This window comes from Pagrus major, chromosome 14, assembly GCF_040436345.1.
Source record: "Pagrus major chromosome 14, Pma_NU_1.0".
In the NCBI taxonomy this organism is placed as follows: Eukaryota; Metazoa; Chordata; class Actinopteri; order Spariformes; family Sparidae; genus Pagrus; species Pagrus major.
In genome coordinates this window covers 21,263,907-21,291,575 of record NC_133228.1, presented here as the reverse complement: position 1 = coordinate 21,291,575, position 27,669 = coordinate 21,263,907, and the positions used below count along the sequence as shown (strand labels likewise).

General features: G+C 42.0%; 2 protein-coding genes across 5 annotated transcripts in view; one reads left to right on the top strand and one right to left on the bottom strand.

The window, feature by feature from the left end:
- LOC141008489 (uncharacterized) overlaps positions 1 to 13,865 on the bottom strand; it is a 61,536-nt gene extending 47,671 nt beyond the window's left edge. For 2 of the 3 annotated variants that reach the window (XM_073480882.1, XM_073480881.1), the window contains exon 1: positions 2,085 to 2,345. In XM_073480882.1, coding sequence (XP_073336983.1) covers positions 2,085 to 2,243 — 159 coding nt within the window. In that variant the 5' untranslated portion in view covers positions 2,244 to 2,345. Of the gene's footprint in view, positions 1 to 2,084; positions 2,346 to 7,935; positions 8,246 to 13,768 lie in introns of those variants that run through there. The other variant, XM_073480883.1, reaches the window with a different exon arrangement.
- A 206-nt stretch (positions 13,866 to 14,071) lies between these two features.
- pah (phenylalanine hydroxylase) lies at positions 14,072 to 27,668 on the top strand. Of its 2 annotated transcripts, XM_073480596.1 has the most exons (13): positions 14,072 to 14,216; positions 15,139 to 15,261; positions 19,810 to 19,993; positions 22,475 to 22,563; positions 23,084 to 23,151; positions 23,703 to 23,899; positions 24,040 to 24,175; positions 24,261 to 24,330; positions 24,669 to 24,725; positions 24,896 to 24,991; positions 25,491 to 25,624; positions 25,710 to 25,825; positions 27,162 to 27,668. In XM_073480596.1, the coding sequence occupies exons 1-13, from the start codon at positions 14,145 to 14,147 to the stop codon at positions 27,221 to 27,223; spliced, it is 1,404 nt and encodes a 467-aa protein (XP_073336697.1). In that variant the 5' UTR covers positions 14,072 to 14,144; the 3' UTR covers positions 27,224 to 27,668. The 2 variants fall into 2 exon arrangements, with proteins under 2 accessions (XP_073336697.1, XP_073336696.1); XM_073480595.1 differs by lacking the exons at positions 14,072 to 14,216; positions 15,139 to 15,261 and adding an exon at positions 18,235 to 18,602.
- The last annotated feature ends 1 nt before the right edge of the window (position 27,669 follows it).

Here is a 27,669-nt window from a genome sequence, read left to right as displayed (position 1 = left end):
GAAGACGGTCGTTAGTATATATTATCATTAAACAACTTTATAAATCGTCCACAGGCTTGTAAAGACAACCAAGACAGACGTCGCATTTTTCATGTCACATTACAATCCGCTCACATATGGCCGATAAAAAAGGGATTAATATGTGTAATCCACCAGAAATTGTTACAAAGAGCCCCTTTAGATATTGAAATATAGTGTCTTGCAGTCTTGCATAGATGTCTTTTCTATTTTGTGCTGTTCTTTTGTGAGCAACTTTAATTGGCGTACCATCTTTTGATTTGATATGGTTAACTAGATAGCAGACAGTTGCTTATGTACACATGTAGCAGTTACTTTGCAATTGTCTTTTTCTGATCACCTGATGAATGTTAGTGTTGTTTGTAAAAGTGACGAATTTAACATGATAGTGGAGTTAAAATCAGTTACTGGCAAACATGCCAAAACATTAATCTTCGGTATGTCCATACGTTGTTACAAAGCCCCCTTGTTGCCGCATCACAGAGACACAGAGCTGCGGCCAACGACTTATATTTCTATATCTATGCTGGTCTTTACCAACTACTGAGGGAAATATCTTTCTATTTAGCTGCTAAATGCAACACGTCATTCACCAGCTAGTTGGTTACTAGTGGCTTAATGTACAAACAGTGGCTTCTCGCCTAAAATGACTCTAAGAGAGCAGAACTAAATCAAAAAAATGAAATTCGCTTGAAAGCTCTGTAAATAATTCTCTGTAGGTTAATATGAGTGACCAAGTTCACACTGTCACATTGTTTTTCAATTGTCAAATATCAATCATAGCCACTTCTATATCCCCATTAAATATTCATGCTTCGATCAAATTCATAGCAGCTTGCCAACAAAGGGCCGACCCAAATATCTCTTACAAGCTCGGGACTCCAAAGATTTACTTTTACTTTTTTCACGTTCTCACGGTTGATGATTTAAATCATAAGCTAGTAAATAATTCCTGCTCACAGCTCTTTCACATCTGGACTGTGGAGGTATGACAGAAGTGGTACGTTCTTGTGTCATAACCTATATTCAGACTAATGCTTTGAGACTAAATCACTTCCACTATACACAGACTACCTAAATCTGTCAGCAACCGTCACTCGCGATAACCCAAACATCTCAGCTTTCACTAACAGTGTAAATGTGTTAACTCTGCCACTGCGGTAATGGCAACAGTGCTTGAGGTTGTAACACATAAATCAGCTGCTGGATTTGTCGATAAACCCGCTAACTTTGAGACAAAAGAGCTACACAGTCTCTCAAGCTCAGACAAAACTTTAAAAGCACACCACAGGAACTCGACAATGCAGAGCAACACAACCGATGAGCAGATCCAGTTCAGAAAAACAATCAAGCAAACGGATGAGCTATCAATGGCAAACAAAAGGCGAGGGTGACCGCCTCAGCATGGCTTTGGCCAGGTTAGAGGCAGAGACAGAAGAGGAGAGCACCCAGATTGAGAGAGAGAAAGCCCGGGGTCAGCTATAATGAGCCGTGAATGTGAGCATCCAACCAATCCTGTTTAATGGGGTTCATCCCTGGAAGGGTTCCTGTCCTGCCTCGCACCGGTGTTTGTGTGTCTTTACATTGGGGTCCGGGTCAGGAGCCTGCAAGGGCTCCGTGACCCTGAAATGAGCTCGGGGAGTCAGTGTGGACCCCCGCTGGCAGGACAGAGATCCTTTTATGCTTTAATCTGCAAGCAAGGTGGATCAATATGGCGACTATTGGTGCTGGGATTGTATGCAGGAGTAAGCGGTCCAGCCATTTTAGACGTCTCACAGGGGGTTGGCGCACCCTGACAAAAGCAAAGCCCCGCTGCCACCACCGGTCACAATGACCTGTGGGACAGTGGCACACCAGCAGCTAACCTACTTAACATTCATTAGTGTCAGAGAGGTGGACAGATGCTCCGGGTCTTACGGATCTTCTCTCTCATGTTCTCTACATGGGGCTCATTCAGCAGCGTTTGACGTGTCTTTCATTTGGGATATAGGAGTTGTAGGCGGTGGCGGCAGCAGGCCGCTCAGCTGTGGATTTAGGAAGAGCTGGGTGGGCATGGATGGACTCACCCTGTGCGCGTGGCGTGCAGAGCGGGAGCCGTCAGGGAGGCAGGTGCTCGTGCTGACGGGATGCCTGGGCCGAGCCAGAAGCCTCCGATGATGCTTGAAATCCTGATTTCTGGAAGGACTATTTGGCTCTGGAGCTCCTCTCCTCTTGACAGCAGACATGTCCAATGAGCTCTAGTCTTACATTTTACTCAGCTTCTTCATCAAAATGTTAAAGTTAAAAGAAAACACCGCCATTTCGCCCACAAACTTTTTCAATAATACCTTCACGCTTTGTAGCGGAGTGATTTAAAGGCAGAGGAACTGAGTAATGCCTCTCTGTGGGAGGCTAAAACATGAACCCTATTTGAATAGCTTATGGCTGTTAATAATTACCACCCTGCTAAACTAGTGCAGCTCTCTCATGCACATCGTTTCCTTGGCAAGCAGGGACACACGACAATATTCCCCTCGGATTTGGAGGGAAATAATGAACTCAAACTCTGTGTTCCTTCCACATGAAACACAAAAACAAGGCCGACAATAAACCAAAGCTTTCAATTAAGAAGTGAACAGCACTGAAGCCCCACACAGTGACAGAGGCCAGAACAGAAATCAGGACCAGCTGGACAGAGAGAGGGCTTTTCAGCCCGACTCCAGACACAACATGGATCAGGTTCTGGGCTGCTATACAGCAGCATAAATCTCCTGGCCCTAATTACATTACAGGGCATATAGTGGCAAGCTCTGTGGAAACAATGGACCCTATCAATTCCACAAATCAGAGCTCAGTGGAGTGTGTTTGTGTGTGTCTGTGTGTGTGTGTGTGTGTGAGAGAGAGTGCTTCTGTGTGTGTGCATGTTCTGAACAGCCCTCTATCTGTATCTCCAATCAAAGCTTATTATCTAGAGTGCGACTTGAGTTTGAGGTTATCATCTTCAGATTTGTAGTGCAGAAAAAACCCTAGTAAACACTCTCCTGGTGTATTATTAACAAGGACTGTGGACGAGTGAGGAGCAGTCAGTGTTTTCCATGGTGACCAGACCAAACACTTACAACCCATGGCCCACTTCAGCCATATTAAAATAAACCTTTTCAAACTTTTTCTACGTTTTTTTGTCCTCAAAAAGAAGAATCTGCTTCGTTTAATTTCTCTAAAACTAACAAAGAAACCAGAAAATCCTTTGACCATAATGCCATGACTTGTGACATGTACTAAAGCTTCTTGGGGCCATCTGAGATCAAGATCAACCTTTCCTTTACATCTCCCTTCCTAAAGCACTCTGAGGTCTCCCTCTGTTCGACCCTACGGGGGCTCTGCAGTGCTTTTTTGGGGTAATCCAGATGCCACAATACCAGTTGCTAAGACACTGCCAGAAAATGCATTGTGTGAGGGGAAGTAAGGCTGGAAATCACAGTATTTTTGCAGCACGGAAGAGAACTTTTAGATAGTCACTACATCCATGTTTTAATGCAAGCTTTCAGACTATTTTAATACAGTTTTGATTGGATAATCAATACAAAGAAAACAGTTATTGTTATATATTTATTACTCTGTTCTTTAGCGTTTAATCATTGCATGTTTTCTCTTATTTTGATATGACATGACGTCTGTTAAATTGTTGTTTTACTGGCTGATTTAACATCTGGCTGAGTGACAACAGTTAAAAATGTGCTACTTTGCTAACACTGGCACATTTAAAGTAATGTTCATCAATGTGGATTTTCCCTGTAGATATAAAAATAACAGCAATTTAATAAAACTCTTAAGATTGAACATGCAATAACTCATTTTTTTTATCATTACATCAACACATAACTGGCAAGCTAACAGTTGCACATCCAGTAGATGTGGAGCAACAGTATCATTCATCTAGAGTCATGTACGTGCCTCCTGAAATCTCTTTTAGCTCTGTTTTTGGTCTCCACCAACTCCTCAGGAAAATGTCTCTTTAGCAGCTGAACACTCTATGAGGTTGCAGGTTCACTAGCTAGTTGCTAACTCTGTCTATCTGCTGTTTGCAGGTAGTGTACAGTGTTTTTTTAGAGCATTTTCACTGAACAACTGCCTGCTGCATCCAAAAACAACTCTATGAGAGCGGTAACAGTGACTCAAAACAGTAAAGTTGAGGACGAAATGGCTAAACATGAGCTGAAAGATGCTAAAATTGCAGAGTTTGTCACTATGAGCAACCTCTTTCACATACAAGTAGTCATTGTAAACATTAGCTTCTATTGTTCTGTCTTCACCCTGTAAGACTGGAAAAAGTAATAAAATAATAACAGACTTTATTGGTAATTGATCAGCTAATGACATATAACAGAAATTTAGCAGCTTGGCTAACACTGGCACATACGTAATGGATGTCTCTGATTTCATTTATAATGAAAATGTAATTTATCTTTAATCTTTGCTCTATTATACTAAAGAATAAAATAAAAATCTTGGATGTCACATATTTGCAAATGCACACTCTCTCACACACGCACAAATAAACACATACATCAGCTCACAAAAGCTGACAAAGCCTTTCACAAAACACATAAAATTACAATTACAAGAGCTTTCATGCAGTTCTAAGGAAAGCAGCCCTGCCCACTGCGTGCTGCCCTTTGTCGGCTGCGAGACCCAGAATCAAAGAGCGTTGACCTGCGCCGGCTCTGCCCGGCAGGCCTGCGGGGAGTCCTGCTCTGACTCCAAACCCTGGCTGCCGTGCCATGCTGGGATCCCCCCCCTCCCGCCCCCCGGTCAGCTCCGTTATTTCCTCATCTCATCAATCTGTCAGCTAAGCCCTTTGACATGCAGCACAATATGGTCCCAGTATTTTCTCAGTTCAGGCCCTCTCTTTCAATATGGTTCCAGCATTTCAAGATTAGTCAGCTCACCCACAAGGGTCTGCTCCCCTGGTGCCTCAGGACCAAGAGGGGGGAGTCGGCAGCAAATATAGTTGCTAGAAGCAAAGCGATGGCAGCTGAGTAATGAATTTAAATCTCTCTAAATCCAAATTGGTGCTATATTGCACACATTGCACAGATCTGTTGTTTTTAACCCTAAACAGGAGTTCAAGGATGTCAAACAAGGTTCTGAGATCAGGTACACCGAGTTTAATTTTGTGATTTTATGGTGTATGGTTCGCTGCATGGTTAGTTTTTTTTATCGTGCACACACAAGTTTGATTATTTCAAGGTAGAAATGTATTTGTGTTTTTCTCTGAGCTCATCCTCACTGGTTTGAAGAGGGCTGGCCTGTGTGGAAAAAAGGTGAAGTCACATACTAATCAAAATGTTTTGACAGTCGATGGTTTATGATTCCAGCGCAGACAATCAAATCTGATCTAATCAAAACTACACTGTCCTGATGAAGTCAATAACCGAAGAATGAATTATCTTTTGTCAGAATAGCTTTAAGAGTTTGCCTACATTACATAGTGTTTCTTTAATTGTCCACCTTTGAGCATGCACCTCACCTTTCTATCTCCTTTCTGTTTCTCCCTGCTTTCTGTTTTCACTCTACCAACAACGTTATCTGCTTTGTCACCTTTCAAGTCGCCCAGAAAACACACCTGCCGTTTAGGATTTTTTTTCCAACCACAATTGACTGTTATGAGTTGTCATAACAGCAGGTGAGCCACGTGTGGAGGAAGCTTGTTGTTAACTATGCAGCCGATCAAAACCAACAAACCCCAGCAGAAGTTGGCCTACATTACATAGTAGAGGTCACATCGCAATCAGTGCGTTTACAGGAGGGAAAACACCAGAGAGCGTCTCTCTCTCTGCAGAGCATGTGTCATTGGGAGGGGCAGAGCGAGGGAAGATATGTCCACTAGTTAAATGTTCGTGGAGCGTTGTTCTCTTGGGTGGATTGAAAAAGGAAAAGTATAAAAAGGGTCTTCAAATGCGTGGGACACATATTTCCGTTTATTGCTGGGCAGTGACCTCTAGTGGCCATAGTTATCATGATGGGAGCAAAGGAGGAAGTCAGGCGACGTAGTATAAAAGACAAACACCGGATTTTTACCGAGGAGACAGTTGTTTGTGTCCCGTAAGGTCAATAGTGAGGTATCATAAGTTATGGAAGTATATGTACTGGGACTGTCAAAGTTAATTCGATGATATAACTCTCGATGTAAACTGAGTTATCACCGGAGTACGTCGAGTCTCAAATACCACTTGCAGGCCAAGCACACAGCTGATGCAGAGAGCCCTCCTCCCCCTCGCCAAAGGCAGACCACGCTGGATAGTTTGCAAAAAAATCTGCGATTAATTTGCGATTAATCACTGGTTAACTACGGACAATCATGCAATTAATCACGATTAAACATTTCAATCGATTTACATCTAAAACTAATGTTATAATATTGTAATAACTAAAGTATTAATTTTTACATAAATCACGTCCTTTCCCAAACTTAGGTTTGAGAACTTGTTGCTATGTACAGAACTTAAATTGAAATAAACTCTTTCCAGGTTTCCAGTGTTTCCTCACATCTGCTTACTTCACACCCATCACTACCTCAATGTTAATAATGAATACTGACAAAGACATATAAAGCACCATTGTATACATTATGTTTTGGAGAGCGCGAATTAAAAATCAAGTCAAAAAAAGATGCTCAGAGTGAAAGTTGGCCACCTGTGAATATGAAAGCAGTTTTATGGAGAGAGGGAGGTGAATGTATTCCTGTTTTGAGATCTGTGCCGCTGGACTGGACTCACTCGAGAACAGACCATTCAATTTATTTTCAAGTAAGGATGAAAGGAAGACTCCAAACTATGCATGTCGTCTATTCAGTGGTGACGCTCTTTAAAGAAAGAAAAAAAAGACAGCAAAAAGAGTTGGAAAAGGGTGGAGGGGTGGAGCGCTGCATAAATTTTACATACACAAGGCAGCAGACAAAGTGATTGTTGCTTCACCAAAACTTTTTTTTCTCTCCCCCAGAAAACACTTTTCCTGCTGAATAGGCACCTATTAGTGACTCCATTATGGGCACAGGGCTCTTGAATGGCTCCTCACTGTGCGTCTTTATCATAGTCAGGGCCGTGAATACAAGCAGCCCCCCTCCTCCTCGAGCCCGACCAAACTCTTTACAGCCTGTATTGATAGGTGCTGCGTTGCTGGTGATGATGGGTGAGGCAGGAGGGGAGGGGGAGGCGGGGCTGCCATTCTCACCCCCTGTTGTGTGCTCCAGGTGTGGTGGGTTAAGCGTAGCGCTCCGAAGCCTCTATTGTGCCGCACACTTTTTTTCTTTACCACTTGTTCCATAAAAAAAAAAAATGGTTGCAGTGTTTTACATGCATTAGCTGATCTCCATAATGCTGCCCCCCTCCCCGCTGCACCCCAAAACAAGTCAGGCCTCCGGCGAATCGCAGCACACCGCCTCAGAGCCCTGTATTGTTGCTGGATTATTCAGGAGTTAGCTGAAAGAAAGAGACAGGGAGAGTGGGGTGTCTGTACTTTATCTCCAGGGGAGACAGGGGGCTAAAGAAGGAGCTTCTTTAGAGAAGTGAGTTACTGCGGCGAAAAAAGCCTGAAAACACCTGCAGAGGACAAGCGCAGCGAGGCCGAGGCAAGGAACCCCCTATTGTTTGTCTTTACTTTTCTCGTCTCCTCTCCGAGATACTGTAAACCAGCTTCTCCCGAATGGAGGAGCGTCTGTTTACAACAAGTCCCGTCTCCCATCACAACATTATCACCTCCGTGCTGACAGATCCATCAGCATGTTGGCGGCGTCAATCGGCGAACAAATATCTGTGTGTGTGCGTATTTCATTCAACTTTGAAGTTATGTGTGTACACGCAGTTGAAGGAGGGGGGACGCAGAGAGAGTAAGAGAGACTTTATGATGAATATGGAAGCATTGTTCAGCCATGCTTACCTCCACAGGGAACCATCTGCTCCCTGTCAATGCATCACCTGCTCGTCTGAGCCGTCTCCAGGGCAACAAGGGGAGGGGGGATTAGGAGAGGTTATGGCTTTGATGGGAGGGGCCGTCGCTGGGGACGAGAGAGGAGGTGCACTGGAGGAGAAGGAGGAGGAAGAGGAGGAGAGAGGAGGTAAACGGGAGAGAGGTTGCCGGGCGAATGTCGTCCTCTGCTGGTGGAGAGATCGTACAGCAGGAGTCACGTATACAGACGTGTCTTGTAGATGCACAACAGTCAGTCAGAAGCCACTTGTTGAACATGTTTCTGAAAGAATTGAGAATACAGGAGTTCGAGCCAACATAAAAACTGGCAGTTAAACTAAAAAAAGGTCAATTCACACAAATTACCAAACACATATTGCTCTAAATGGGACCATAATTTACAAAATATGCATCCTGCTGTGCTGAGGAAGACTTGAAACTAGGGATTGAGACCATAAACTCATTAGCAAACTGTTTACCGAGATAATAAATCAAGTGAGAAGCAGGGTCAGTGCGACACTGACAATAAAGGTGAACTTGCTTTACAAAAAGCACAGAGTGAGGAAATGACTTGTCAAACTTGAATGTGATTAGCTGCTGCAGAGTGACAGTCCCCTGTGTGTTTGGTGTGGGCAGTCGTGCAGGCAGGCCGTCAGGTATTGTGTGACACGCAGCACGAATGTCAGTCAATCACAGACTTCTCATTAAGTCTCCGTGTTCCTCCAGCTACAGTACAATGTACGTTGTGCCAGTGACGGCTGGGTAAACACAGACCTGTGGACGGCTTCAAAGGCAAACATGTAGCGTTTGAAAACTGATGACTGAGTCAGGCAGCAGCGCTTAGAAAGGACACCACTAAACAACAACGATCAATACTGTAGCTACTAGTGTAGATTGTCCTTGAGCAAGACAATTGTCCACCTATTCCAGCATTTGTAGAATAATTTAAATGTTTATTCCAATGGAGAAGCACACTGTCTAACTCGCAAAGATACATTTATCCACAACGTTTCGGTACTAGACCTTTGCCTGGTGCAAACTACATTAAATGCAGGATTTAACCCATACCTCAGTATCTGACACTGAGGACAAGAGGACCCTTCAGGAGGTGCCGTTCACCTGCAGCCGCCCTTCACGGACTCTTGGTGACACAGAGAAAGTCTGACTGACAGGTGAAAGTGACCACGGCTGCAGGGAGGAAACACCTTTTGTGTTTGGTCAGGGAGCTGGTGAGGCCGGTGACCCATGTCCCCCTGCCGACGAGATCATCAGCCCGAGGGGGTAAGAAAGGAGGGTCTGAATCACTCCCTCCTTACATCATCAATACACCCCCCAACCATCACAAACTTAACATGTCATCCCCCTCGGTTAGAGACCTCCACTCTCTCCCCCTAAAAACACTCTCAGTCTTATCTCCATCTTTACTATATGTGAAGGAAACAAGATAAACCAAACCACTACAACAGTGTCCACCTGCAGGTAACACGATGCCTCTCTGTTACCTGTGGCACGTTCTGTAAAGATGATAAAACAGCTGTCAAGCCCAAGAGAAGCCTTCATGGCACGCAGATAGTTTTTATATCAAAGAAGTCTGAGGCTAGCAAATGTTTTATTTTGGGAAAGGTCAACCGGTCTTTAAACACGTAGGAGCCCCAGTAATTAGTTATTGGGTTCAACAAAGTCAGTCAATTAAGGGAGCTTGGGATCCTGACTTCATTTAACATCTTAACAATACAACAAAAGACAATAGGTGTTTGCTTTTGGCCTGTGGCCCAACACTGAGCTTCAGTTTTGGCCCTCCATGAGAAAAAAATTGGGCATCCGTGCTTAAAATGTTCAGAAACATACATTCACTGCACAAAATGTCAGGCACAAGATCTCTTTTCCTGAGGGACACATCCAGCATGTATCCCTTATTGATTTCTCTTCGACATGACAAAATGGATGATGTCAATAAAGAGAAGCGGAGACAAAAGAGGGATGATACTGAAGATTTAACACAGCTGAAATGCAATAACAGCTGCAAGTCAATATCAGAAGAAAGTCCTTAATGATTTTGTTAACTCAGTGTCCATCAGGTCACCGTGCTGCGTGAGGCTGTAATATAGTGCCAATTTCTAATGTCAGCACGCTAACATGCTCATAGTGTGTACAAAAAACACCAGGTACAGCTGAAGCTACTGGGAATGTTGGATTACAAGATTTTCATTAGAATAAATTAGTGTTAGTCTACATTAGTCGTTCTTTTCTAGGGGGAAACATTCATTCAGCTTAATCTGAGTCGGTTTGGACGTAAAAAATAAACGACTGTCGAGTTTGGGAAGGGCTCGGTTATTACTCTCTCAGACTGAAACACTCACACAGGTCCTAACTCTGACTCCTTCCCCTGGATGAGATCCTGGGAGAGTTCCTGTCAGGGCCACGTGTAGCGGGAGCCCCGGCCAGGGAAGGGGGTGACTTTCCTGGGTGTAAAATTCAATTATCCAGCGGGTGAGCGTGTCTGAGCGTGTCTGTTGTGAGCGGTGGGCGGACGGCTGCCCGTTCCCAGCATGCGACAAGGGGGTTAAGAACCACAGAAAGGCCTCCATTATCCCGAGTGAGAACGGCCCATGTGGCTGGCTGCACGGCCTCCGCTCTCATTCACTCCTCCTTTACAACAGCACTGCCGAGAGCCTCGAAAGTTTCATTCTCCTTTCTCTGCTCTCATTCCCTTTTCTTCCTCCCCCCCTCCTCCCCTCTCTTGCTCTCCAACTCTCAGAAAAGAGCCTCCACAATGCCGCTGGAGGGCTGGAGTGGATTCTTCAGCACCCCTGTGGACAGTGCACATGTGGACAACATTCACAGGATGTCTGTCAACTAGTCCATTAATCAACGACATCTCATGAAAGAACAATTAGGAACCTCACAACTCTATAACAGATTATCATCTCTTAGCACCCCTGCTATTCCTCCTGTACAGCCATGCTCTGTGCTGAAGTCACTCTTCCTCGTCCAATTGCACTTTTTTTTCCTGCACCATAATAACGAAAAAAGCTGGAGTTGCATAAGCATGACAAAACAAAATGATTTTTTTAAGCGAGGGCAGCTGCAGCGTGTAAAAGAGCTCATTCCTCGCAGTCTGAGCCCAAACTGACTCGCATCTGGCTAATCATCAGTGTGAGAATGGATCGTCAGTGTGTGAATAAGACTGAGACCCTATGGAGACGGCCATTGTAGACGCACACTGCACCGCTTCTCCTGATAAATGAGCAATTGTCTCCGTCACCATTAATGACAGTAAATGACGCAGAGGGGAGCTCTCCATCCACTGTACAATACTGAAGAGGACACTGAGGAATCTTCAGAGTTTTCACGACCCATCTGCAAATTACTGACCAGCGGAGACAAGCAGACGACACATACAGTGGTCCATTATGAGTCCTCTGCAGGAACAAAGTGTCTGCTGCAGTGTGTTTGGGTGCATTTCAATAAGGCAAAATGTATGATTCCACTTAAAGAGGTATCACTGGATATTTTAGCAACTTTGGGCTGAGAAACAAGCTGCAAACTCAACACTGGCTTACTATCGTTTAAAAAGTTGATATGACAAACAGGTCTGAAAAAGTGAAGCCAATGCAGAAGTCTCTTAAAACCTGCATTTTTTTCTAATGACAAGCAGAGAGCGACTCTACTTTTATTGTATGTAAGCTTATGAGAAAATCACCCTACTTCCCACTTCATTTATTAAAAACACTTCCCCCTTCAGGTTATATTTCTATCTGGCATGCAGACGGTTTCATGACTGTTGAAACTGTCGTGAATCTCAAATGTGTGCTTGTGTCAGTGTAACAACACGATTGGATGATATGTTTAGCTATGGACACACATTGGATTTTTGGGGGGGAGACTTCCCTAAATGTCATCAATTAGCTCAAATAAAAGAGGCAGGCTACCATTAGAAACCAATATTATATGATTTTGTCGGGGAATGTCCCCAAATTCAAGCTAATTGTTGAATTCAGAGGATTTAAATTGGCTGTCAGGGGTTTCTATCACTCATCAAATCGCTCTCTAAGATATTGTTCACCACTGTCATAGCTGTGGTGTGCCATCCACTTGAGTTAGAACAATGTTTTAAAACAATATATTATATTTATTATTATAGTGATAATCTTCGGCGTCACAAGTTAATTTGCAAACAAAAAGTTTGTGTCCAGTTTGTATTCACCGGCTGGATTTTGCTCTGTGTGGTGGACTGCTGCTGTTCTCTCAACATTACCAAACCTACACTGCCCTCATGTGGCACCTGTGGATCCCCCTCAGTATCAGGTATGATAGAGGGAGGAGATATTTGTTCTCTGTGCTCCTTAATTAAGTGGCTACATTATTAATATGGCTGTAATTAAATTTTCATGGCTTCAAATCCCTGGTCACTTCAGCTTAGCCTTTGTTTTTCCAGTGCAGTGATGGTTGACTCTTTAAATTTTGCTCGGTTGCCATGTGATAAAGTCTCGTGCAGAGGGTTATATTAGGCTATTTTTAACATTATACAGGCCTGTATCTTAATTATTAAATTAAAATGTAATTTGGTTCAGGTAAATTACTTGGCAGACTTTTTCCAACCACCTTTACCATTTATGGATTTTGGCCACACCTTGTGGCACTAACTGGTAAATTCATTTATGTATCATTAGCTGTTATAATTATAATGATTCAATCGTCAGTGTGGAAAAAGGTTTTAAAACTGCATTTAGGTATTAAGTTGCATACATACAGTACATTGTTGCAACAGGCTTGTGGTGTGTTAAGGCTCTGGGAAAGTTTTCATTAGTGTGATTGCTTCTGCAATTTCCTCATGTAAATATTAACACTGATTTTGGAAATGATTTATAACTCATTTTTATTACATTGGAAACCTCACTGTAATAAGTTAATATGTATTTAGCTGTACCTTGTTGTTTGGTGCTAATTAGCTAATGTTGGCAATGCTAAGATGCTAAACCAAGATGGCGGCCAAACCTGTTTAGTGGTGAGCACATTTACTCGAGTACTGTACGTGTTACTCAAGTATTTTATGTTAATTTCTACTACTTCTACATCCCCACATCCCAGCAGGAAATATTTATTTATTTATTTATTTTAACTCCATTACGGAGCATTGTAGACTGACTATATTAGCATAGTGACATTAGCATGTAGCTATCTTAAAACACTAGTGTTATAATTTACGTTACAGGCTGTAGATACGTTTTCTGTTATGGGGCCCACTAGGGGGGCCCTTATATTAAAAATATATTAATTAATCTTACTTTTTACATTATCATTTCAGCAATTTCATACTCAGACTCAATGCTAATTGCTTCACACGGAGCCAAGTGCAACTGCAAGTAAGTTATCCGATAAAGTTGGCTAATTAACGAAATAAAACGTCTTCTAAAAAGGATTAAAGTCACTTCTATTTGTTACTTCACTGTACATTTGTTTTTTGACAGCTTTAGTTACACGATTATATTAGCATTTGTCTCTAAAAGTCACTATGACCAGGCTGTTAGCCTAGCTAGCTTACGTGTTAGCATGTTGACATTAGCATTTAGCTCACAAACGCTGTCGCTGTTCGTGTTTTAATTAACGTCACAGCCAAGTTTTTTGTTTATTTTATGATACATATCGGCCCCATTTATTAGGCTTTAATGATATTAATTAGCCTAAATCTACATAAATATGTGATATCAGCATTTTCATAAGCAGAATTTATTGTTTCATTTGCACCCGGAAGTGAGCTACATGTGTTTACAGGTGAATTAAGTCGGTTTAAGTTCACTTTTACCTGTCGGACACAGACACAGACAGGCATCCTGGCAGCAGCAGCAGCAGCAGGAGGGGTGATGAAGAGGTAACCACAGCTGAAAGCCTGCCCAGCAAACCCAGGGGAAGAGTCCAAACCCAGCAGCGGTGGACAACAAGATCCAGATGTGCCATTGTAATTCTGTTTCACAACAACCATCCCGTGACATACCGATGCAGAGTGCACACAGGCAGGAGGGTGGGTGGGTGGGTGTGTGGGGGTGAGGGTGTCACGTGTCCTGCTGCTGTTATAACTGGGGGAGGCTTTATAGACAGGAGCTGCTTTATCCAAAACTCTTGTACAGCTGAGCAGCATCAGCACACACACACACAAGTTGTTCACCTGAAGAGCCGAGAGGATGGACGCTGCGTACAAGAAGGTCAATGGAAACTACGGGCCAGAGGCAGGGACAGAGGAGCCAACCACTGGGGTAAATCTCATCTGAATCTGGCATGTTATCTGTGTCAACACTTTTTATTTCATCCTCAGGAACAACTTAATCAACTTGTGTCTGTTCTCGTGTCATGATGTGCTCATTCAAGGCAGGAAATAGCAAGTTATTGTCTAAATAATATACAAATGCTGCTTTAAATGTCTGGTTTTTTAATGCAACAACAGTGAGAGTCATGGCTGGAATATTCCAGGTGGTGCAGCAGACAATGCAGGATAATGCAAAGTTGCCAAAGTGATTTGAATAGAGAGCAAAAAAAAAGCAGAGCTGGTGGACATCCAGTTCTGTCATTATACACACAAAATACAGGAAGGTATGCAGCCTGGATGAAAAATAATATCCTGTCAGCAATGTTTGAAATAGCGAGCGACGAAAATATGTAGTTGCAGCTTCTCAGATGTGAGAATTTTCTGCTTTTTCCTTGTTTTCTGTCAAAGATAAAATACATAACTTTGTGTTTCCCCTTACGTGTGAAGCATGTGGTCAGGTAAGCACTATCCACTACTTACTGCAAGGCCTTGCAGGCTTTGACCTTTAAAATCAGATGCCTTCAACCAGGAATGTCGCGGCTTTGAACCAGATTTCATGCTCTTTTTCTTACATATGGCTGAGCTTAAACACGGACGCACAAAGTGACGTCGACACTCATGTCAAACATTTGAGAATCTGACACTTTACACAACCTGCTGACTCGAAAAGTGAAAATTGTGGTGTTTTGAAAGCGCCGCAGCTCCATTCAGCCGCCAGATTTAGGTTTTAAAACATGTGTTGTGTTAAACAGATCGTAAAGAGATCAAGATAAACTATAAAAATGACTGAATTTATTATCCCAGTAGTCCAAAATCCATAATCTTCTCCACATTAAAGCCTCATGTTGTTTCCTGAAACCTGTCCTTCACAGCGGGGGAGAAGGGGCTCCATGTACCTGGAGGAAGAGACCGACAACAAGACGGAAGTGATCTCCTGCATCTTCTCCCTGAACGAGGAGGTCGGGGCTTTAGCCAAGGCTCTGAGGCTCTTTGAGGTAAATTTCTCCGCTGGCAGCTGACACACAGGCCGCCACCCCGTCAGTCTCGCTGATCTTCATGTGATCAGGAGCACATTTACTTGCTGATAGTTATCCCCACTAATGATTATATGACCTCATCCATCAGTACAAGATTTCTTTCAGACCATGAAATTAGTTTCAAGGCACAGACACAAGGTAATTCAAGACATTTTGACATTAAGAACATTTGAAACATCACAAGGGAACCTGATCCAAATTGGCTGAAGCTTAAATGAGCTTCTGCGTTTGCTCAGGAGGTTGAAGTTGCTCCTGCAGTTTAAAACCAACCAGAGGACGCAGGAATGTTAATTTGCCACTGGAGGTGTTAAGTCTCCTTGGGGATAACTTTTTTTTACCATGGTGTGGTAAAAAAAACACATGTTTTGGCATTTCCTTGGAGTGACTAAGATTGTTTTTACATCTAACCTTAAAAAAATTATTAAATTACATTTTTAAAATGCACTTGAGTCAAAGGAATTAAATAACGACCCATTCGCTGATAATAACAGAGCGAGTTAATGAGCTGAATGTTCAAAGGAACAGTCTCAGAAATACACTTATTAGTTGAGAAGCTGATACCTCTATCAAGTGTGAAGCTATAGCCTGCAACCGGTTAGCCTAGCTTAGCATTAAAATTGGAAACGGGGTGGGGGGGGAGCTAGTCAGGCTACTATGTTGTAAAACATGTAGCATGCTAATCAGGGAGCATTAAGCGGTAAGTCAAGCTAGCATTTTCCAGACCCCGTGCTAAGCTCTGATTGATCTTCTCATCTGACTCTCAGCACCAAACAGACGGACGTGATGAGTTGACGATGAACTCAATTCTCTGCTGTTTGAAGTTCACAGAGTTACTCATTAACCCGAAACAAAACAAGCAACGTGAGCGTGACATGTCTTTAACCTCTGGAGACAGAAGTATATTAATGTATTACAAGATCTACTTAGTTATAACTTTGACCTCTAGTAGTTTTCAGGCAGAACGTAGGTTCTGATTATCTGTTGTTGTTTTGAATCGTTCCACGCTCGCGGCCTCTTCTGCTTTAAAGATGGAGACTAAACAAACTGATCCTATCTCTGATGTTTGTCTAGCAGTTGTGTGCGAACATGACAGTGGATCAAAGCGTCTCTTTGATCCACTAACCCACCTCCTCCTCCTCCTCCTCCTCCTCCTCCTTGTCCTCCTCCTCCTCCTCCTCCTCCTCCTCCTTGTCCTCCTCCTCCACCTCCTCCTCCACCTCCTCCTTGTCCTCCTCCTCCACCTCCTCCTCCACCTCCTCCTTGTCCTCCTTCTCCTGGGTTTCTATATTAATGAAAAAGTCACTGGACTGCGGAGAAATCCAATAAACAAGTGATCGCTCGCTTGTAGTTTGCAAGAGGTGGAAAATATATAAAAAATAATATTTTTTATAATAAGTTTTTATTTTCTGTTCTGTACTTATTTATTTAAAGTTAATAGAAAATATTTAACGTCATTACGTCACCATATTAGTAACTTTGCAAACATGAATTTCACATACAAGATATATAATCAAATTATAAAGTGATAGGTTGCTACAGATTGAATGACACAATATTATATAAAGTCATTAAAACCAGATCATTATAACCAACTATACGGTATTTTGCGCACACTATCTGTTTGTAAGACGGATTTAATGAGACACAACGAAGAGAGAAGTGTTAATAGTGCTCATAAACAATATATTCTACTGCTATCTTGGATTTTTAGTTTGGGGTTGGTGAGGTGTGTCCAACTTTCAGAGTCGGAAATCTGATTTCAGGGGGTGTTCCAGTTAAAAGTGTCGACAGGGAACTTGGACCAAAAGTCACAAGTATGAGCCTGGATCCTACATATCCCATAATGCAACTCAATAACTTCTTTCATTAGACCTTTCTTGCCCCCTAAATGCCCAAATCTTTCAAGATCTACACCTCCAGTTCGCAATGTAAGGCTGTCTGTTGAAAAGTGTACAACCCGAGTTAAAGTAAGGTTGTCACAATACCAGAATTTTCGATTATTCGATAACTCTTTTGATACCATGGCAAATAAATAAAAGTCATCGGCACACATGATAGGTTAAGGTTTGTCTTTCTTTTTGTTTGGTACAGAAAAAGTCACTGAAGACATTTTTATTTTGATATTATCAAATGTGGGTTTTGTATCATTTTAAATCAACAATATGAAAGATAGTTGATTGTTGAGTCTTATTCCCAGGTCGTCAAATGCTGACACTTTGGATATGTATCTTGTCTGTCACCAGCCCAGTAACCTCAGTTTTTGACGACCTGGGAATGAGACCTAACTTTTGACAACCTTAAGTCCGAGCCAAGTCAACCCTGATGACACCACTAGGTAAGGTGGTGATAAATAAAGTGTCCCTGTGTCAAATCGGTGGATTACGTGAATTTTGAACCCATTAATGGAGTTCTGTCCATTTGAGTCAAAGATCAGAAGGCTTGTGCCCACAAGAAGGTCATCGATCAATGTGTGCGTATTTAAATTCTCTCTAATCGATCAAAACTGCCTGTGTGTACGTGACTGCACGCAGGCACGAATTAAACACTGATTGGCTGCGACTCCATTGTTTAATCTTCAACACAGATTTCAAGGTTCAAGTTTGCTCTTCTTCTTGCAAGAAAAACCCACGAGTCTCTCAAACGGTTACCAGGAATTGTTTTTTTAAAAACATGTAAATCATTCTGAGATAAAAAACATTTCTAGGTTAAATTTTACTGCTCGGAAATGTTTGGGGGTGGAGATGTGGGAGGGTTGACTCTGTTCTGTGCCAAGTTATGTGCCAAATGCTACTGTCCAAATGCAGCAGTAAACATCAGGATCATCTTTGAACCTATGAGCTTGCACTTTCCCGATCCTCCCCCTGCTCCACCTCCATCCTCCCCCCCCTTTCCAGCCTTTTTTAAAAAACAGGCCAGATGACCCCCAGACCATCAACACGCCCCTCTCCCGTTCACTAGCATTGTGCTGATTCTCCATAAAACGGAGCTTTGAAGAGAACATGCTGCACGTTTTCCTCATTTTTCGTGCCTTCTCTAGAGAAATTGGAAACGACTGCTGGCCTGAACCATGTGCTAACGTTTAGCTGAGCTGCATCTATCACATGTTCATGTTCACATTTCCATCTTGGGAATGCCTAATCTCCATACTTCTGAAAGTTGCAAAAATTACAACTCAAGCGCATGTGACACGGCAGTGTGGTTATCATGTGACGATTCAGAGCCACGGGCCGGCCTCGACCTCGCACCTCAGCCGCGGCGACAGGAGGTTTAATGTCACAGTGGAGCGACGGCTCGGAGAGGTACTGAAATCTGTCAGAATGACTCCTGCATCCTGCTGGGTTTAGGATTTAGCGCCGGCTTTGTTAAGCTGGATTGCACACATGTTGAAGTATTTCTCTTTGTGCACAGAAACAGCGATATCATTGAAACTTAAATCACCTAGTATTTAACGAACCTGACTGTAGAAATGTAAATGTCATAATCCTGAAGCTTCACCCTGCAAAGAATGTACAAAATATTGGACGGCATCTTCTTCTTTAAACTTGAGCTCACCTCATCAGTTTTTGAAGATGAAGTGTGCATTGTAGGCCAAACAAATGGTGTTATATATCAGATATTTTTACTTTATGTGGAATAATCACAGTATTTAAGTTGAATAATTGAGAATTTGTTTTTTTTATTCCTTCGGTATGATGAGAAAGCTGCAGACAGTGACAGATAACAGCATCACTTTAAGCAAGTCATCTTTTCTTTAAAAATGCCAACCTGGACTCAGTCTGTGGTCGCCCCCCTGGGGGGATGCTGGACCACATGGCCCTTAAAAGAAGCTGTTACATGTAGAATGGGATCCAGATGGAAGAAAACGGGAGGCCCTGCTGCTCACGCCCTCCTCTTTACTTAGCCTATAGTAGACAGAGAACATCATACTCCCTCTCCCTCCCCAAAGTTACGTAAACAAAAACACATTTCTGATGGTAATTACCACTTGAAGATGGTCACGCTCTCGAACACGAGTTGGAGCCTTTCTGTGTTTTGGACTCGTGAACGGTGTCCAAATAAGTTTGGAAACATCCCAAAGGGGTCTCGTCTTCATGCAGCAGAATGAGAAAACCCCAAATGTCGTCTGGAAAAGATGATTTGTTTGACGATTTTGCACTAAACCACCACAATGTGTTCTGAATGCCTTTATTATACAAGTCCAGTCTGTCTGGCTCTGTGTCAGTTTGCAGAGAGAAAGAGCACGACAGCTCTGACCCGAGGTCATGGTGGACTTTACAATCTCTGATAAGAAGCCATCAAATTAGTGACAACACAGCACCCTCCTGTGGTGGAACGAAGTCAGTGCTGCAGCCTGTTGCAACAGAAACATTCACAGTTGTGTCCTTTTTCAACAAATTTCATAAAATACAACCACTTAAATAGACAAGCTCTTTAAAACACAAACACATGTCAACTCAGGTCCCATCAAGGTCTCTCCTTTTTCTTTTTTCTGCCTGTGGTCCGCAGGAGAAGGGCATCAACCTGACGCACATCGAGTCTCGTCCGTCGCGCATGAACCAAGACGAGTACGAGTTCTTCATCAGCGTAGACTCCACCTGCTCCCAGGCCCTGGACGAGGTCATCGACGGCCTGCGTACACAGATCAGCGGCCACGTGCATGAGCTGTCACGCAACAAAGAGAAGGACACAGGTTAGTGAGTGTGTGCATTGTAAAGAGAGAGAGAGAGGATGGACACTGAACAGGTTAAGCATGAATCCTCAACATGATGAAAACAAAACGATGTGTTGCTCCACGTGTTGTAAGAGGATATCCGTGTTTCCTAACAGAAGAAATGTTGAAATGTTGCTTATCTCTTTGTGATAAGGCTGAGGATTAGATTCTTAGAGTTTCTATCAGCGAGCAAAGATCAAGGTCTCAAAAACTCCTCTAGCCACGTTTGATTTAATAAATCATACTGACTAAATAATACTACCATGTCAATCACCAATTATTTTATTTGAATGGTTCCTAAACTTGAAAGAATATTGACATTTGTGGGCCAAATTTTTAGATCCATAGACTTGGTTCAGCTAATTTTGATAATCTTAACATCAAATAGGCAAAAGTGCCAAAGCCAAAGTCATCCTGGTTTATCTTCTGGAGATCTTGAATGCCTTTATCAAATTTCATGCTAATCCCTCCAGTAGATTAAGAAATATTTCTGCTACAGTAAAGTATGTGAAACATTTGACCTGCTGGTGGTGCTAGAGGAAAAATCATAAAATCACCTATGTCATCAGGGTTCATCCTCTGAAGATCATGAATGTATATATTGAATTTTGTGCTGATTCATCCAGTAGATTAAGAAATAGGTTGCTATATACAGCAGGTGAAACATTTGACCTTCTAGTGGTGTCAGAGGGAAAGTCAGTGGAAAACCAGTTAGTAGGGTTCATCCTCTGAAGATCATGAATGTCTTCATCAAATGTTGTGCTGATTCATCCACTAGAATGAGAGATATTTTGTTTCATATGTGAAACTTTGACCTGCAGGTGGAACATGAGAAAAAAATCAAGGGACAACTAAAGTTATTAAGGTTTTCTATTTCTATTTATTTTCTATTTTTACACAATATATGTTGAGGCGAGTATCACCAACGTCTCCAGCTGTCATCATCTGGGGACCATGAATGTCAAAATTTAATGAAAATCATTGTGAGAGATATATTTCAGAGGAAAAGTGGCCATCCCGAGAACCACACTGCTAAAAAAAAAAAGAAAAATCAAATAACATGGAGATCAATTCAGCTGAAACGGTCCATTTATCAACTGTTGGCTGTCGTGTTGGCGCTTCACGACCCCCCCCAGCCAGACTGGGTAATGGACAGTCAGCGCCGCCGATGAGACTGATGGCTCATCGCCCAAATCTTGACCCCTTTATTAGTTGTTTCCAGAATGACATTAGTTTAGCTTCTGAGTACCAACAGGCTTGGCAGGAACAGAGGAACCTTGTGTCCTGGTCCCAGACTAACACAGGGCAGGAGAACATGCCAAGGTCAGAGACATAGAGACAGACAGGGCCACCATGGATCCTCCTTTGACCTCAGTGTAGACATTGTGGTCTGCTGGTCAGGGTCAAGTGAACGAGGGGATATTTATGGCCTGTTTTGGAGGCTGCCTGTTTATAGAGGAGCCTGGCAGGGACATATTGTCTTCCTGGGGCCTCAGGCTGGACCACACTGCACAAATGTAGATTAATGATTGGGCCCCAGTGTTTTTGAGTGTCATAAATCCATATGAACAAGCAGATGACCGTTGATTACTGTTCTGCTGAGCGTCAAAATGCCACGACACCGAAAAAAAAATCCTTCAGCCAAAACTTCGTCTACATCAACACAAATTTGCACTGTACTCATTTAAATCAGTGAATAATCAGACAATACTCGGGCTGCAACGAACAATTGATATATCATCCAGTCCAAAACCCAAAGATATTAAATTTACAATAACATAAAACTCACAAAAGTTGCAAATCCTCGATGGGACTACACTGTAAAAAAAACCCTGAAACTAGAATTGTTTGTCATAAATAAGGACAACAGCATGTGAAGACATACAAATATAAATCTTTCATCACAAAGTGATTTCTAGTAACTTGCATTCTTCAGTTGTGGAACAATTTCAGGACTTTAAATGCATAAGATGAATAAATATCCAGCTGTTAGCTCGCACTGTGTTTGTGTTAAAATCATAAACCATATAAAATATATAATATATATATATATATATAATACGGACGGAACTTCCTGGTCTGATGAGTAAAGTCAGTGCGAAAGTGCTTTAAACCTGCATTCTTCTAATGTCCGATTGTATGTAAGCTTACAAACATACTTCTCACTTGATTTATTACCTCAGTAAATAGTTTCCTTATTATTTTTTGGTCTCAATCTCTAGTTTCAAGTCTTTTTCGATTGAACATGATGTTCATTGCTCTAAACATAATAATAATAATAATCATAATAATAATAATAACAATAATGGTGCACAAAAAGTGACGAGAACACAAATAAGAACACCTATACTATGTAAAAATATCCTGAATTTCTACATTTGTGTGTGTGGACTGACTGCTTAAGTAATGTTGAATAAAAACAGACATTATCAGTGTTAAATGACTGTTATTATTCTCCAGTGCCATGGTTCCCTAATGACATCCAGGACCTGGACCGCTTCGCCAACCAGATCCTCAGTTATGGCTCCGAGCTGGATGCTGATCACCCGGTAAGGACTGACTCATCCATCAGTGTGTGTGTGTGTGTGTGTGTGTGTGTGTGACATCCTGCCTCTGCATGTATGTGTGTGTTTGTGTGTGTGTGTTTATCTGTGAATACGTGTCCACTCACGCCCACATGTCTTATGAAAGACGGGCTGCGGAGATGACAGGCTGCACTCTGCCGTCTATTCTAATGGAAACTATCTCGACACACAAATTGATGTCATTGCTTTAATTGAGCCCCTATAATTATAGATAATTGCTCCCTTTTGCCACCGCCATTAAAGCAAAATGTATTCATCGTAAGCTGAAAAACACTCTACAAAGGCTTCATTTGAATATGTATTTGCGTGCTCTTATTAGAGACGGAGTGCATAATGCTGTCGAAGGGCCACGGGGCCGAGCCTCAGCAGAGGATTTCCACTCTTTGATTTAGCTGTGAGTGGCAAGGCTGCGATCATAAGATCTAACATGGCTTTCCTTTGTGTGTGTGTGTGTGTGTGTGTGTGTGTGTGTGTGTGTGTGCAGGGCTTCACAGATCCAGTGTACAGAGCCCGGAGGAAGGAGTTTGCTGACATCGCCTACAACTACAGACAGTAACTACACCTAAAAAAAAATCAGTTTTATGTGTTTTTCTGTGTCTGTAAAGGAGTTGAGATGGGAATATTTTCATATTTAAGTGGTTATTCTGGGTGCAAATTATCATAAACAAACAGAGACAAATTACAGGCAGTAAATGTCGGATTTAAAGAGCCTTGGTCTTTGTGTGGATAATTAAGAAGTATTATTTAGAGGCACTACAAAGAGCACCAAACCAAAGCCACATGAAATGCTCATTGAGGTGAAGTACTGAAAAGATGGTGGGGTCATGTAGTCTGTTATCCTTGGTAATTTGTGAAAAACCTAAATTAAAAAATTTAAAAAAACAATTTAAACATTCACTAGAAGATGTTAGCAAGAGGAGCAAGAGGATTGATCAACTGTAGCAACGTAAAAATCGACAGTAAAACTTAATTGGTCTCAAAGTTTCCTGGAAATAAACTGACATTAGTGTAAATTTTAAAGGTTTTGTAAATACAATTTTGAAAAGACACACAAATCGGCACAAAACACAAACTAACACATCAACCTTGTATCTTTATCCCAGTGGCCAAATCATCCCTCGGGTGGAGTACACAGAGGCTGAAAGGATCACATGGGGCAAAGTGTTCAAGGAGCTGAAGACTCTGTACCCGAGCCACGCCTGCCGCGAACACAACCGGGTCTTCCCCCTGCTGGAGAAATACTGCGGCTACAGGCCGGACAACATCCCACAGCTGGAGGACGTGTCCCGCTTCCTGCAGTGTAAGTCTGTAGATGAAACCTCCTGTCATTCATTTAAATTTGGAAACATCGTGGTAACGTCTCCCACGCAGCAGGACCTGTTCAAACGCCCTACTTCCTCACCTGTCCTCACTAACACTTTCCATCCCTTTTTCCTGCAGCGTGCACAGGTTTCCGGCTTCGCCCGGTCGCCGGCCTCCTCTCATCCCGGGACTTCCTGGCCGGACTCGCCTTCAGAGTGTTTCATTCCACGCAGTACATCCGTCACGGCTCCAAGCCCACATACACACCTGAGCCGTGAGTGTCCAAACTCAAATATAATAGAAGGAAAAATACATCTATCTGTGATGTTAAAGAGTCTAATGCATTATTTCTAATGCAGGGATATTTGCCACGAGCTCCTGGGACACGTTCCTCTGTTTGCTGACTCGAGTTTCGCCCAATTCTCACAGGTAACAAAGTGTCCAGTCGAAGCAGAAGTAATGAGATGACAATAATATAAAACTGAATAAAACATTACAGCAATGTTAGGATTAAAAATATATGACGTTTCTATATTGTTCTGTTAATTTTAAGTTCTTATTCTGTGTATTTTCTATACTGCACTCTTGGTTTTGCACATTCATTTAGCTTTATAACTTTGTGGTTGTGGTTTTTGTTCTGCTGTGATATTTACTTTCCCTCAGAGGTTCAACAAAGTGTAATCTTAACATACATATCCATGAAAACATTTGTGATCCTGTAACATTTCCTTTTCTAATCTATCTGCTTTGGTTTTTGTTCTGCGTAGGAAATCGGTCTCGCCTCCCTCGGTGCCCCTGATGAGTACATCGAGAAACTTGCAACTGTGAGTACAAGAGAAACAATAAAAATAGCTTCTAATTCTGCTAATTTCCGACCAGATGCTTCTGAACTTCTCAAACATACTGAAAAACATAGGGGATAAGCAGTGCAACAGATGTTATAAATCAAAACAGTGTCATAATTTCCTCTGATGTTTATGTGTGTGTCCTCCAGGTGTACTGGTTCACGGTGGAGTTCGGCCTGTGCAAGCAGGGCTCAGAGATCAAAGCTTACGGAGCCGGCCTGCTGTCATCGTTTGGAGAGCTGCAGGTAAGAAGAGGAGGAGGAGGAGGAGGAAGAGGAGGAGGAGGAGGTGAATGTGTTTGAGTCACAGGCTCCAAGAAAACAATGTGTACGTGTCAGACATCGTGGACCCCCCGCAGCAGCGAGATAAACAGTTTGCTTTTTGTGCTTTCCTACCTCCTGCTGACCCCCCATCTGTTGTTATGACACTCTCACCTCATGGCCCAACAGGCAGTGGGTTAGTGGTCCACTCAGATTCAGGTTTAATGTGTCACTGGGGGAGTCGGCCTCGCTGCCCAGCGGGGAGTGGGCAAAGTGGTTCAGTGGGTAAGTGGGGGCAGAGAGAGGATGAGCAGCTCGCTATCGAGGTCACAGTTACATCAGCGGCTGTCAGCAGAGGATGTGCACTCTGCCAAGTCACATCAGCCGAGAACGCAGCCCTGAGTCATGCTGCACTTCCTGTTTACTGATGGAAATAGAGACACTCATTGAGAAATTTAAAGTCTTACATGTTTTTTTCTCTCAGTACTGCTTGACAGACCAGCCCAAACTGCAGCCCTTTGACCCCGACAAAACCAGCCTCCAGAAGTATCCAATCACAGAGTACCAACCTGTTTACTTTGTGGCTGAGAGCTTTGAGGATGGCAAAGAGAAAGTCAGGTAAGGAAATAAGACAAGTTTGAAGCTCTGAGGTTTAGTTTGCATGAGAACACTTGTCTCACATCAACATCTCTCTGCCCTGCAGGAAATTTGCAGCCACCATCCCCAGGCCCTTCACAGTGCGCTACAATCCCTACACCCAGAGTATTGAAGTGCTGGACAACACCCAGCAGCTCAGGAACCTGGCTGACAGCATCAACAGTACGTGTCAGAGATACAGTCATGATTATATTTAAAACCCAGTGGACTCTACAATCTCCTCCTCTTGACTTAAATTGGTTTTAATCATTATTTAAAGCAGTTGTCGCCAACTTCTTTTGGTTTATGATCCCTTAAAATATCCACTTGTGACCCATCATCATCAGTTCCATATGTTTATGGGTTGTAAGCAGGCAGTTAGTATTTGATTTAACGAGTCAGGCATTCACATAACATGTTTTATTTACAGGAGAATAAAAACTCTAATAAACTGAGGAAAACTACCGAAACAATAAATAAGCCAGTTTGAAGCTGCATGACTTTATAAGCTCTTTATTGTTTTGTAATAAAGATCATGTTTCCTGCAGCATCTCGCTACAAGATCTTAGTACTACAGAGCAGGACATTAAAATGTATTAAAGACACAGCAAATTTAAGTTATATATGTTTTCTTTGAACAATGATGAAGAAGAGTCTCAGGGGAGTCTTACTCTCAAACAAAGCATGCAGAGAAATCTCCTAAATGCTGATTATGTTTCTTTAATGGGTTGAATTTTATACGAATTTTATATATTATATCTAATGTAGTTACAATTACATTAATTCCTACGACGACACTCAAAGTATCGGAAATAATCATAAGAATACTATCGATCATTAAAGATGTTTTAATGGTTTCTCCACTTGGCTGGAGGACCGAATAATCTGCAAGCAAATCATAAACAACACAGTGAAAATGCAGTTACATAATTCCCCCTTTGTCTCTGCTACATTACTATTAAATGTTTGCCGGGCGAGCAGACCGAAGTCACACACATAAATATATATTATAGCATGTTGGCACAGCTGCAAATCTAAAAAACACACTAAAAACAATAACATTCATGACATTTATTGTGCGATGTTACTGCACTGCCAAATATTATATGTCATAAAAGTGTAATGATTTCTGAGCGGAGGTACGTTTTATATCAGGCGAGGCGTTATAAAACACCGGTTTACTGGAATAATGTTAATAGGTATATGTAGCATTTATGTTTTATTTTTAGCTTTTCATCTCACCACCCTCGGATTTGTCTTGTGACGCCTGAGCTGCTGCAAACCACTGATGTAAACTAAACTCATGTTGGGTAATAATACTAAAAGAGATGATTACATGGTCCGTGCTTTAACAGTCGATAGCAAGCACAGTGGGCTATTAACCCACAGCTAAGATGTCGTAACAGGGCTATTTCTGTCTAATTGCCTGTTTATGAAATTGTATCGACTAATATGAGATCAAGTAACTATAAAAAATTAGTTTTATCTCTTATATGTTTGTTTTTTTCTGTATTTTCAGGTGAAATGGGGAAACTGTGCGAAGCCCTGCGGAAAACTGGAGTGGCTGCACGTGAAATCTGATCCGAAGCTTCCTGAGAACATCTTTAGTTCTCGAATGATCCAGTGAACTTGCGGTTCTGCTCAGCATGCGTGCAAATATGCGTTTTCTTTGTATTAAAATAAAATATGCAGGTCAAATAATGACAATGTTTCTGTAATCCAATTAGTATCTTACTGAAGAGATTAAAAAAAAAAGTGTAGCCTGTTACTTACGTAGGATGATAAGGAATGTTACTGTCACTATTATTACAGTTTAGATGTTATGAAGAGACTTTAGTTACTTTAATGAATTTAAATTCAATATGTAAACATCACTTTGTGTCTCTAATATGATATTTTATATGCATTTCAAACCTAAAAACAAATTGAGAGGCAATTTTTGTGACTAGCTTTCACTTTGCTTGGCTTGATAAAATGTTTTGTATATGCATGAGATGTTGTAATAAAACTTAAAAATAAAAACGTAT

What these genes read in the sequence shown, in the direction of transcription:
- pah (XM_073480595.1), top strand. Translation starts at nt 18,405, where the DNA reads ATGTTCATGTTCACATTTCCATCTTGGGAATGCCTAATCTCCATACTT. An exon ending in ACATCGAGAAACTTGCAACT is followed by an intron (nt 24,726 to 24,895) that starts GTGAGTACAAGA and finishes TGTGTCCTCCAG; the next exon opens with GTGTACTGGTTCACGGTGGA. An exon ending in CCTGGCTGACAGCATCAACA is followed by an intron (nt 25,826 to 27,161) that starts GTACGTGTCAGA and finishes CTGTATTTTCAG; the next exon opens with GTGAAATGGGGAAACTGTGC.